This window comes from Ctenopharyngodon idella, chromosome 6, assembly GCF_019924925.1.
Source record: "Ctenopharyngodon idella isolate HZGC_01 chromosome 6, HZGC01, whole genome shotgun sequence".
NCBI lineage: Eukaryota > Metazoa > Chordata > Actinopteri > Cypriniformes > Xenocyprididae > Ctenopharyngodon > Ctenopharyngodon idella.
In genome coordinates this window covers 31,983,663-31,996,828 of record NC_067225.1, presented here as the reverse complement: position 1 = coordinate 31,996,828, position 13,166 = coordinate 31,983,663, and the positions used below count along the sequence as shown (strand labels likewise).

At 37.3% G+C, this 13,166-nt stretch overlaps 1 protein-coding gene across 6 annotated transcripts in view; it reads right to left on the bottom strand.

The window, feature by feature from the left end:
• The window catches only part of nav1b (neuron navigator 1b), a 95,137-nt gene that overhangs the window by 14,758 nt on the left and 67,213 nt on the right, over window positions 1–13,166 (bottom strand). For 3 of the 6 annotated variants that reach the window (XM_051897420.1, XM_051897419.1, XM_051897423.1), the window contains 9 exons: window positions 10,757–11,504; window positions 9,378–9,782; window positions 8,133–8,174; window positions 7,896–8,050; window positions 7,627–7,803; window positions 7,149–7,198; window positions 6,164–6,187; window positions 4,939–5,016; window positions 556–639 (listed from right to left, as the gene is read on the bottom strand). In XM_051897420.1, coding sequence (XP_051753380.1) covers window positions 556–639; window positions 4,939–5,016; window positions 6,164–6,187; window positions 7,149–7,198; window positions 7,627–7,803; window positions 7,896–8,050; window positions 8,133–8,174; window positions 9,378–9,782; window positions 10,757–11,504 — 1,763 coding nt within the window. The remainder of the gene's footprint in view (window positions 1–555; window positions 640–4,938; window positions 5,017–6,163; window positions 6,188–7,148; window positions 7,199–7,626; window positions 7,804–7,895; window positions 8,051–8,132; window positions 8,175–9,377; window positions 9,783–10,756; window positions 11,505–13,166) is intronic. The other 3 variants (XM_051897421.1, XM_051897424.1, XM_051897422.1) reach the window with 2 other exon arrangements.

Below are 13,166 nucleotides of genomic sequence, written 5' to 3'. Positions count from 1 at the left end.
AAAATAATTTTTATAATTCTTTTTTAATTTTTTAATAAAAAATAAAAAATTAAAAGAAATGTTTTTTGCATTTTTTTACATATTAGACATGAATAAGAGTGAATATATGCATATTTTAAAATAAAATATTATTTGCAAATAATTTTAATTAATTAGGCTACTTAACTACGCTCTTATTATTTATTTTTTTATTCCTTTAAAACCCTTTTAATCCTTTAATTATTTAATTCCTTTGATTAATTTGATTAATCCAATATTAATTTGGTCCCCCCTCCAATGCAACAAAAAATTTGGTCCCCCCTCCAACGCAACAAAAAAATTTGGTCCAATGCAACAAAAAATTTGTTCCCTCCTCCAACGCAACAAAAAATTTGGTCCCCCTTCCAACGTAACTAAAAATTTGGCCCCCTCTCCAACGCAACAAAAAAATTTGGTTCAATGCAACAAAAAATTTGTTCCCCCCTCCAACATAACAAAAAATTTGGACCCTCCTCCAATGCAACAAAAAAATTTGGTCCCCCACCAATGCAACAAAAACAATTGGTGTAAACTGACCTTCTGCTCAGAAGTGACCGACAGACTCTGTAGTCTTGCTGTCATGAGGGCCAGACTCTGTTCAAACGCCGCCACCAGGTTGGCCTGCAGACAGGAACAGGTTAGTGTCTGACATACACTATGCATCACTACACACACACACTCAGACGTGTGTGTCTCCATCTGGACTGGGAAACAGCGACGGGAAAGGACGGGAATCAAGAACAGCTGTTGAACGGATGGATGGATGGAGGGTGAACAGAGGATGACCTGCAGGCTGGAAAGGACAAAACATGAGGTTGCCATGTGACGACACACACACTACAGAAGAGAGTGTGTGAAAGAGACGATGGAATCATCCTGATAAAAAATACAATATCCATCATGCTTCTCACTCCGACTGAGCATGCTACTGTATCACATACTAAACTAGTTTTACATTTCCTGAAGAAAACGTGAGTGGAAAAACTCTCCGGCGTGATGCTAGGCTGTTGTGGCTGGTTGCCAGGGTGTTTTATAGGTGGTTGCTAGGGTGTGATGGATGGTTGCCAGAGTGTTGCTATGTGGCTGTTAAGGTGTTCTAAATGTTTATTAGTGCGTTGGAATTGCTATGCGATCGTTAGGGTGTTCTCATTGGTTGCTAGGGTGTAATGTATAGTTACTAAGGAATTGCTATGCTGTTACCAGGGTGTTGCTCTGCAGTTGCTTAGGTGTTCTCAATGGTTGCCAGAGTGTTGCCAAGTGGTTGTTAGGATGTTATGGATGGCTGCATTTCTATGATTTTTGTTTGTGCTGAGTGTTTTTTTTACCATGTTGCTATGCAGTTGCAAGGGTGTTCGTTGTGGTTACTAGGGCGTTGCTATGCGGTGAGTTCCGAGTGGTTATTGGTGCGATGGATTTGCTATGCGGTTGCTGGAGTGTTACGAATAGTTGTCAGGGCATTGTTATGTGGTTACTAGGGTGTTGCTCAGTGGTTGCAAGAGCATTGCTAAATGGTTGTTAGGATGTTGTGAATGGTTTCCAGGGTGTTGCTGTGTGGACGTTAAGGTGTTCTGAATGGTTTTAGCATATTGGTATGAGGTTGTTATAGTGTTCTATGTGGTTGTTAAGCAGTTGCTAGGGTATTGCTATGGTTTCAAAGGTGTTTTGGGTGGTTGCTAAGATGTTCTAGGCGGTTTTCAGGGTGTTGTCGTGGTTGCTAAGACATTGCTAAGGGTGTTCTGGGTGGACATACAAAGCACAAATGATGCAATACAGGTCACACACAAAATTGAATAGTCTGGGTTAAGGGTTTGTTCAAATAAGCAAATGCAACTTTTAATCCTCAATTAGTGCATTTATGACTATGTAAGTGTTTGCGGTTGCGGTTCCCTCGTTCAGCACCCAGGGTCAACACTATGACATCATCAGCATTAGGCCAGATGATGCATAAAAAGCCACAGAGCAAACATAAATAACTTCCACTTCACACATCATCAGTCAGCGCCACACTAAGGGCAGGACGGCCCATAGATATGTATATGTAGATGATGCCACATTCGGCCAGACACGTCCGCCATCTTGGAACAGTCAGTGTGTTGTCACTCATAATAAGAATCTGATGCCACAACATTGCTGTGAAACTGCCGAGATTTAAATTCCTGAAGAAATGGGATAACCTTTCACAGGTAAGAATGTGTTGCTTTGTGTTTTTTTATGTATTAAAGGGATAGTTCACACAAAAACGAAAATTCTGTCATCACTTACTCACCCTTATGTTGTTCCAAACTTGTTTAAGTTTGAAGAACACAAAAGATATTTTAAAGATTGTTAGTAACCAGATAGTTGACGGTAGCCATTGACTTCCATAGTAGGAAAAAAATTCTATGGAAGTCAATGGCTGCCGTCAACTGTTTGATTACCAACATTCTTCAAAATATCTTCTTCTGTGTTCAGCAGAAGAAACAAACTCGTACAGGTTTTGGAACAACAGAATTTTCATTTTTGGGTGAACTATCCCTGAATATTACAGGTTTTTACCATGGTATTTTTCAATGTTTTTACTTTTATTATGGTAACTTTTTAATGTGGTGTTAGCTGACGCCTTCGTCTTGTATTGTGTTCGTTTAGCAAAATCATCTGCTGAAGTCTATTGCAGATACAGATATTCATATATGCATCTAACTACAGATGCCCAGTAAACTTGCTCTCGACTTTGACTGTTTCAATATGGCGGACGGCTTACGTACAGTGGCCCATAGAAACAGCCGCTAATGAGGCATCTATGTATATATATCTATGGGGAGGCCTGCGAGGGGCACAGACACATGCAACAGTGACGGACGGGGCTGCGAGTGACAGTCCAACAAACCTGGCCTGCCTGCAACAGCCAGCAACCCCAGGAATCAGTCAGTCATCAGAGGCCGGGAGAGGACATCAGCCAAGGAGAGAGGGAGAGTGCTGTTAGGACTATAGGGCCACAACGCTCCACCCCACACACACATTCATATATGCACTGGGATCAGCATCAGGGCCTTCAGGTGCATTCTCACCTTCATGAGGGCTCATTTGTTTCAAAGCACACTGTAGAGCCATACTTAGACAGGACTACTTTTCCCTCAGGTGATTAGGTAAATTCTTGCTTTATAGACCCTTACGTAACAAAAATATATGGGAATATACTGCAAAATATAATATGATATATTACATAATACATTTCCATATATGGGTAACTAGTGCTTATATATTTTTCAATATACTGCAATAAATGCATTGACCATGTATGGCTATATACTGATACATACAAATATTTAGAAATGAAGACAAAAATAACATTACATGTAATATTCATAAAGTTTTTTTTTTTTTAAGATTTATTTTTGGTGTTTTTGCCTTCATTATGATAGGACAGTAAGTTGATAGGAAGCTGGAGAGAGAGGGAGGGGAGCGGGATTGGGAAAGGTCCATGAGCCGGGACTCGAATTCGGGACGCCCGAAGTGAAACTGCGCTACAAGTCTGTGCTGCCCACAAGGCTACTGGCGCCATCATATTCATAAAGTTTTATCCTTTATTGTGTACATATATTGCACATACATGTTCCCATATAAATGTGAATATATACACACATAGGCTACACATTCACGGAATGAGTTACAGAAGATTTCTAGTTCCCAGCATGCTTTGCTTCTGACTGTTAAAGGAGAATAAATGTTAAAATTAAGTGTTATTTCAATTGTTTTACACAATATTAATATAGCGGGAGATCTGTTAGTGTTTAATGTTCTATTATTTTGGAATTTAAAAGGGTTTCTGGTAGTTTTTGGGGTTATGCAGGTGTGCTTGTACTATTGTTAACTAGCTGTATATGAAAATATGAAACATATATAATATAAATAAATATATTACATAATATTTTTCTATATATGTGTGTGTGTATACTGCATGAGTACATATGTTCAGCATATTTATACACATACAGTACCATATCTCATCACATGTACATCTAGGGTGAATTCAGGGTGATTGGGACACTTTTTGCCATTGAGATGACTGGGAAAAAGTGTCCCAATCAACCTGAATGCACCATATATTATGTTATGAAGTGTATTACTGAATATAAAATTACATACATTATGATATATAAGTAAATATATTGTCATGTTTTTCAATATATGAAAAGCTGCAATTCCTTATGTATTCAATATATTGTAATGTATTAACACAATATATTATTCTTTATATTAAAGAATATATTTTCAATATATTGTTAAATCATTGATCATTCATATATAAGGAAATATATTTTCTTTGCGTAAGGGGATGTACTTTATGATTTTAATCCACACTGGGAAAACTAATCCTGTCTGCATATGAACGTCACCACAGTGTGTGACTGTATTGCTGAAGCCAGTTGTACTGAAACAGCAGATCAGTGCAGGGTGAGTTGAAAGCAGGTGGGTTAGTGGGAACTTGCAGTGAGAAGTGATCAATTATTGACCTCAGAGACCGCTGGATTTAAAACACTAGAAATATTGTGATTATAATGATCAACACTGCATGGCAACACTCATTAATTAACTAACAATCCTGGTTTGACTGGGGAAACAAGCAATGATTATTGAGAAGTTTAGAAAAGTGGTAGAATGTAGAAATGCTGGTGATGTCATTGACATGACAGAGTGTCTGATAAACAAACATCTATGACAACATATTATGGACATTAAAGTATAAAGACTCAAATTGCTATAGCTATTATGACACAATACATGTGACTTGTATGATATAAAATCTAATTATATGAATATGAAATAAAACAACTAATTAAAAATATTAAAAATGTATTAAATAATATAAAAAAATGCTGATTTTTAAAAAAAAAAAATCTGAAATTGTGTATATAGTAATTTATGTGTTTTTGCACGTACATTTGCTGAGAGTTGGGTGGTCAGGCTGGCCACTTTATCCTGAGATGACTCGAGCTCACGCCTCAGTATCCGGATTTGCTAAGATGGAAAACGAGTTACAAACATTAAAAATCCATGTACAACACTATATTCAAAACACAGATATTTATGGGATGGTTTAAGCTTAAAGGATTAGTTCACTTCAGAATTAAAATTCTCACAATTTACTCACCCCCATGTCATCCAAGATGTTCATGTCTTTCTTTCTTCAGTTGAAAAGAAATTAAGGTTTTTGAGGAAAACATTCCAGGATTTTTCTCCATATAGTGGACTTCACTGGGGTTCAACGGGTTGAAGGTCCAAATGTCAGTTTCAGTGCAGCTTCAAAGAGCTCTACACGATCCCAGACGAGGAATAAGGGTCTTATCTAGAGAAACCATCGGTCAGTTTCTAAAAAAATAAAAATTATATGCTTTTTAATCACAAATGCTCGTCTTGCACTGCTCTGCGATGCACCATGCATTACGTAATCACGTTGGAAAGGTCACACGTGACAAAGGCGGAAGTATCGAGCAAGTGTCTCAAAGGGAACGTGCAAAGACTAAGTCAAACGCCCTTTACAAAAAAGGTAAAACAACGATATCTTGAAGTTGGAGGAGAAAATGAGATTGAGTTTTTCGCCCTACCGCGGTACTTCCGCCTACGTCACGCGTGATTTATTCCAACGTGATTTATGTAACGTGTGACGCATTGCAGAGCAGTGCAAGATGAGCATTTCTGGTTAAAAAGTATATAAATTTTATTTTTTTTAGAAAACGGCCAATTGTTTCACTAGGTAAGACCCTTATTCCTCGTCTGGGATCATGTAGAGCCCTTTGAAGCTGCAATTTGGACCTTCAACCCATTGATAACTGTTGAAGTCCACTATATGAAGAAAAATCCTGGGATGTTCCTCAAAAACCTTAATTTCTTTTCGACTGAAGAATGGATGACATGGGGGTGAGTAAATCATCAGGACATTTTAATTCTGAAGTGGACTAATCCTTTAAAATGTAATGAAATTAGTATAAGAAAGATGTCACATAAAAAGAGAACTATGGTTGGTTGTTTTACATGTTGTTTAGACTGCGGTTCTTGGCCAGAAAGAGTTGCAGTGTGGATCAAAATTGAATATGAATTATTTATTTCTTGAGCAGAAAACAAGAGAAAGCACAGGATAAGGACAAGCTGATAAGAAAAGTCTTACCTCTCCTTGCATTCTCTCTTCAGTCTGAGAGTGCATGATACAGAAATAGGGATAAAGACCAAGAAAAGTGAGCAAGGACAAGAAATAGAGAGGAAAAAAAGGGTTTAAAGGGTGTTCATCCCAAAAAATTCTGTCATCATTTATTCAGCCTCATGTCGTTTCAAACCTGTAAGACTTTCGTTCATCTTCAGAATGCAAATGAAGATATTTTGAATGAAATCTGAGAGCTTTCTGTCCCTCCATAGACAGTCGATGCAACTACCACTTTCACCCTTCAAAAAGTTCATAAAGAGATCGTAAAACTAATTCATATGAATCGAGCAGTTTAGTCTGAAGAGAATAAATCGCTTTATATGATGAACAGATTTAATTTAGCCTTTTATTCACATATAAACATTCATAAGCAAACATAAACAGAAGCTTGATTGAAGCTGTGTGTGTGTTGATGAATGTTCATATGTGAATAAAAGCCTAAATTCAATCTGTTCATCATATAAAGTGATTGAGTCTCTTCAGAAAATTTTGACTAAACCGCTCAATTCATATGGATTAGTTTTACGATCTCTTTATGAACTTTTTGAAGCGTCAACTGTCTATAGAGGGACAGAAATCTCGAGATTTTGATTAAAAATATCTTCATTTGTGTTCTGAAGATAGACGAAAGTCTTACAGGTTTAGAACAACATGAGGGGAAGTAATGACATTTTTGGGTGAACTGTCCCTTTAAGAGAAACTGCAAGAATTAAAGGGCCATTAAGATCAGATTTTGTGTTCCATTCACTTTCATTAATAAGAATATATGAACGTGCAGAATTGTCAGCTTTATCTACATAATAAAGTTCAATATTGATAAACTTTGAGTTGTGAATTTTTATTTTTCTATTCTAGCATTAAAAAAAAACCTCTGACCAATAGAGGATCATTCAACATCATCATTTGAACAAATACAGAAATCAACCCAACATCCTCATCAGTTTCTACTCACCGAATAGTTGGATGAGGCATTTGAGGCCAGAGACAGCACAGATCCATGAACTGAGAGAAAGAGATTTTGCTTTATAATTGAAGTCAACATGAAACACTGTTTGCAACCAATTTTACTTGTTATAATATGGTCTATTTTCAAATGAAACAAGGTATTTAATAAGGAAAACAGACTTCACTGATGTTTATAATAACATGCACAGATGAATCAAGACCAGGAACATGTATTAAAGAAAATAGGCTCATGCAGTTTTGATTTTATGATGACTGTAAGTGTTCATTAGATATCTTGTTTGGCCATTGAGTAATGTTGTTATTAACTAAGATGTTTTTTGGTAACTGAAAATAAAGCTGAAATAAAATCAAAATATTTTTGTTTGCATACATTTGAACACAGTTTATTAGCAACGTTAAGCGTTTATGCATTCCCAATCAAATTGAGGAACAGGATAGGGTACTGAACACTTCCTGTGGCTCACCGTCTTCACTAGGCTCTCTGAAGGATCCGGATCTCATCATGCTCTTCGGTCGGTCGGCCAGAGAGAGAGAGCTGCCCAGAGGAGAGGTGCCGTACAGCTCGTAGCCCATGTCATTCGCTGGGATGCTGTTGGATCGTGTGATCTGGGAACCAGAGCCTGAACTCGGGATTGGCGCCACTGTGGAGAACATCATTTTATTATTCAAGGTGATTTATCTCAGTCATTCAAGGTTTTACCTGTAAAATGAGAAGGGGTTTCACTTCACTTACCCACGTTGGTTGGCGGTGTTTTTCCTAGGAAGGGTTGTGTCACGTGTGTGGGGGAAGGAAGCTGAGGCGGGCTCTCCGAATCCGTCATGCAAGTGATCGTGTGGGAATGGCGACGTTCCCTCCCTTCGCCATCTGACTGGTCGCTGCCATAGCGACTACGGAAGACAGTGTAACATAATTCAGAATCATCTTACATCGCACTGATGTACTAGTTCATTTTAGATTAAATAATTGTACCTTAATCCTTTCTTGGGTAAGGTGTTCCTATCAGTTTGTAAACTGGGAGGGGTAGAGAGCAGCACATATAAGTACCTCACCCCAAACCAGCACTGTTAGCATTACACTGATATCCAGTCCACAATGTTCATCTGATAGTGTAACTCATCTAGTTTAATCTCTCAGTTGTGTTGCTCATTTGCCAGCAGGGGGCGACAGGCTCACAGCAGATGATATGAGCATCCTTTTAATATTTTACTGTGCAACATTAAGTGCATACAGGAACACAAGTGTATTACATAACACAAAAGATCATATATATATATTTTTTTTTTATTATTATTATATAATGTATATTTATTTTATGATATGGTGTGTGTGTGTATATATATGCATACACATATATATATATATATATACATACACACACACACACACATTTTGTAACAAGTTGAAAAAATACTTTTTAACATTATTATTACTATTAAGACCACTCTTCTAATATATATATATATATATATATATATATATATATACTCTATTTAATAAAAATAATAATAATGTCAAACCTTGTTAAACAAGTTTTGTAAACAAGTCTTGCAAACTTAAAATAAATTTTATATATATATGTGTGTTTGTGTGTGTGTGTGTGTAATTTTAATTAACAGTATAATATTATCTATTACAAAATATGTTAATGTTAAATAATAATATTAATTTATATATTATGTTAATAATATTAACATTTATATATATATATATATATACACACACACACACACACACACACACATATACACACACATTTTGTAACAAGTTGAAAAAAATAAACTTTTTAATATTATTATTATTATTACTATTATTATATTATATATATATATATATATATATATAGTCTCTAATAAATAAAAATAATAAATGTCAAACCTGAAAATGCAAACAAGTTTCGTAAACAAGTCTATTAAACTTATACTAAAAAGTTAAACTTATAATATATATATATATATATATATATATATATATATATACACGTTTAATTAACATTATAATATTATCTATTACAAAATAGATAAAATAAAATAAAATAATAAAATAATAATATTAATTTCTAAAAAACAAAACAAAAAACCATTGAGGCCAGCACACCATCATCCTAAAAAACAGTGCTGGTGACAGTTATGCTGCTCTTTTTATCATGTTTTATCATTCATTGATCTACTTTGCTCAGTTAAACCATATACAGCCATTATACAAACCCAAACTCACCTGTCGCCTAAAGTGATGGACGTCCGACTGCCTGCGCCCCACGTCCCGGTACTCCTGGCTTCTTCCCGGTGTCCCAGGTCAGTTTTGGTGGGCACGCTCATATGAAGAGGCAGTGACTCCATGCTGCGGTGCAGGCCGGACATCTTCGGGTAGAGGATGGGGGAGCTGCTCACAGACAGAGCCTGGCCTGAGAAACAGCTGGGAGAATCGATGTGGAGAACCGGCGCCGGGCTCGGGGTGAGTCGAGGCGGCACGCGGGAGCCAGCCAGGTCCTGAAGCTTGGAGTAGGGAGGGATCTTTGGAGGAAGGTCATGGATGGTGATACAAGAGTCTAGACTGTTGGAGTTGACCTTGTCTAGGTGAGCCAGGCTGGGAGGGTGAACAAGAGACTTGCTGCTCAGCAACCTGTTAGAGTGAAAGAGCAAATCAGCATCAATGACGTAATGAACTCAAAGACCTTCTGTAGTCAAGCGCTGCATGAAACCAGGGGATTTCAGAGCATCCAGAGGAACTAAATAAAGAACACGCCGCCAACCATAAAATCGACCTCAAAGGCTCTTTATGTCCGGTTCCAGAAAGGGTTTTAAATAATTGAGTAGCATAACTTGCATAATATAAACACATAGATCATCTGCAGAGTATTTTCTGCAAAAAAGTTGCATATTGAAGTTGCTTAATTTATAAAATAGAACAAACACACACACACACACATATTATATATATATATATATATATATATATATATATATATATACATATATATACACACTGTATACATATATTTTCCTCCATTTTTGTTGTGCTGCACAGCTACTTGAGTCACTCGATTTTTGCCATTTGTTATATCATGAATTGATTGTTATGATTTGATATTTAAATTTCAATGCCACAGATCAGAATCATCAGCTGTAACAATTTGAATGTATTAAAATATTTAACAAATCATAATAATCAATTCATGATATTTTCAAATGAAATAAATGTATTTCAAACTAATGGGGAAAATTAAGTAACCCAAGTAGCTGTGTAGCACATCAAAAATATATGTTTTAAAATATAAATATTTATTTTTATACCCATTGATTTAATTAAAAATTATTAGTATATAAACTCCTGTGTCTGTCTTTTTTCTTTAATAATCAACAGCCATTAATTTAAGACAAACCAAATCATCATTTTAAAAAAATGAAAACAAAACAATTATTAATTGACTAGAATCAATTTACTATACATATAATATATATATAATAATATAATAATAATATAGTTTATAATTCAACAAGCATACATTTGAAGCATTTATATTATTTATTAAATTTATTTATGAAATGATTGCAATCAATTTTATTTGACACAAGGTATTTCTGCAGATGTCGTACCTTGGCGTGCCGGTCGGAGAGCTCAGTTCAGGGTATTTACTTGTGCTCGTCCTCCGCACTCGATGGATCTTCTCTACAGTCTCTCCACAGCTCTCGCCCTGGTTCTCTGCCTTCAGACAGCTGATCTCCAGGTCCGCTTTGGCCTTGGCCCTTTCCTTCTCCTTCTCACGATCCGTTTGGTTGACGGGTCCTGTGGTGCTCGAGCGACTAGCTGCTTTCAAGCTGCCTCCTTCTTTACCTCTGGTGGGCATGGTGTTGGGCAAAGCTGGCACGGGTTTAAGAGTGAGGAGACTGGCATCGATGCTGCCACTAACAGGGCGAGAGGAAGGTCGCCCGGTCAAACTCATAGCACTGGATTTTGCAGGCCGCGGCAGACTACGATATTGAATGCTACCGCGAGCGTTGGGCGCAAGGAAACCCTGTTCGGAGCCGCTGGCGTCCAAGCTGTTTTTGCGTCCACCTCCACCCGGGACGGGTTTGATGGGGATGCCCGAGGACTTTGGGGTTTTGCCCACAGTGGCCGAGCCACTCGTGATAGTGGCGCCTCCTGCAGTCAGGACGGTGGCGGTACCGGTGGTTGGTGGTTTCTTATAACCGAAGGAGCTGCCAGCGGAGGGTTTCACCAGACCTGAAGGAGGCTTACGGTGCTCAACGTTGTCCCGACCGGCATCGGAGCGGGAACGCTGGAGACCCGTTGCCTTCACGGACATTTTCACCTTGTCAACTGCCTTTGAGTCTCCTTTGGGGACTTTAAAGAAAGAAAGAAAACAGTCACTAAAACTGACAACACTTCATCATATCTCATTTGTACATGAGCATATTTAAACTTGAGCACCGTTTGGTGTCACACATCTGGACGTGTGAAGTTTGAAGATATGGGGGGAATATTACTGGTGAATGACTAAATTTCATTTTATAGAATATTTTCAGGTGCTTTTATGTGCTTTTGTTTTGTGTCATTTCAGGGAAAAGTTTTCAAGGTATTGTTCAGAAAAAATTTCTTTAAAATCATTACATAATTTTCACAATCCTCATTTTGGCTGCGTGAGATTCTCCAGCTTTGTTGTTGTTGATCAACCGAAGCGTGAGCTGTTAAAGCTCCGCCCTCTTCTGGAAAGGGTGCCGGGAGCAGCAGCTCATTTACATTTAAAGGGACACACACAAAAATGGTGTGTTTTTGCTCACACCAAAATAGGGGCAAATTTGACAAGCTATAATAAATGATCTGTGGGGTATTTTGAGCTGAAACTTCACAGACACATTCTGGAGACACCAGAGACTTGTGAAAAGGGCATAATAGGTCCCCTTTAACATAGTTAACAATAAAATCCCAACGAAAGCCAAAACTAGAAACCCAAAATATTCATACTACATTAATGATCATAAACTATGAAAGAGTGCAAAAAATATTCCTCTAGGATGGAAATAAACCATTGCGTTCTTGAAGTACCCTGAAATGTCATGTTAAAACCACACAAATGAATTGATAATCATTCAGCTCCGCGGAATACATCGAAATACCATGCTATTACCATATGATACCGTAACTGTACCATGGTACCACCACAGCACTTTTCTGTGGGAAATTACCACATCAACCTCATCATCAATAAAGTTTCATTTCCTTTCACACACACGAAGCTGAATCAGTGTTAATGACCAAACCAGGATGACACACGTCCTCCGTGTGGTCAGAGACGTATCATTTGAAAGGTGAGTAGGAAAGCCTTGGGGGTATGACATCAGATGAAGTCATGGAGAGAACCCGATTGAAGCCATGATTAAGTTTCTGTGGCTTAAATCTACAGTACGTGAGTCATCGTGGATGGAGACGAGGGCAAGCACCCATCTGCATTTAATTAAAGACACTGCAAAGATAAAGAGCGTCTCAGCCCACACAAGATATAAACTCCACTGCACACGTGATTCCTACTGATGAGACAAACAGGATTCACATATGAATATTACAATGAAAAATAGTTACCAAGAACTTGCTAATGAGTTTTAAATGACGTTTGAGGGACTAATTATTACTGATAGAGGAAATTCTGTGACTGTACGAATACTAATGACAGACGCTCAGAGAGTGCCTACAGCTAAACTATCATCACGATTATGACTTCTTTATGGAGATAATTACAATCTCACACTTGCCATTCCATTAAGTTTTTTAAGTAAGATCGCTCAAGCACACTTTTTATGCAACATTTTTAAAACATTGGTTGGGTTTGAAATGATAAAACAATTGATTTACTTTTCAAAATGAACACTTTCTGGCTCCCAAACTTTAGTGGAGAAGCTACATGCTAACATACACACACGTTCATGTACATAAACTATTTTGAGTATTACAGGCTCTCTTTTGCACAGAGATGAACTTTATCCTCAAATCAGTGAGGCTCAGATCAAT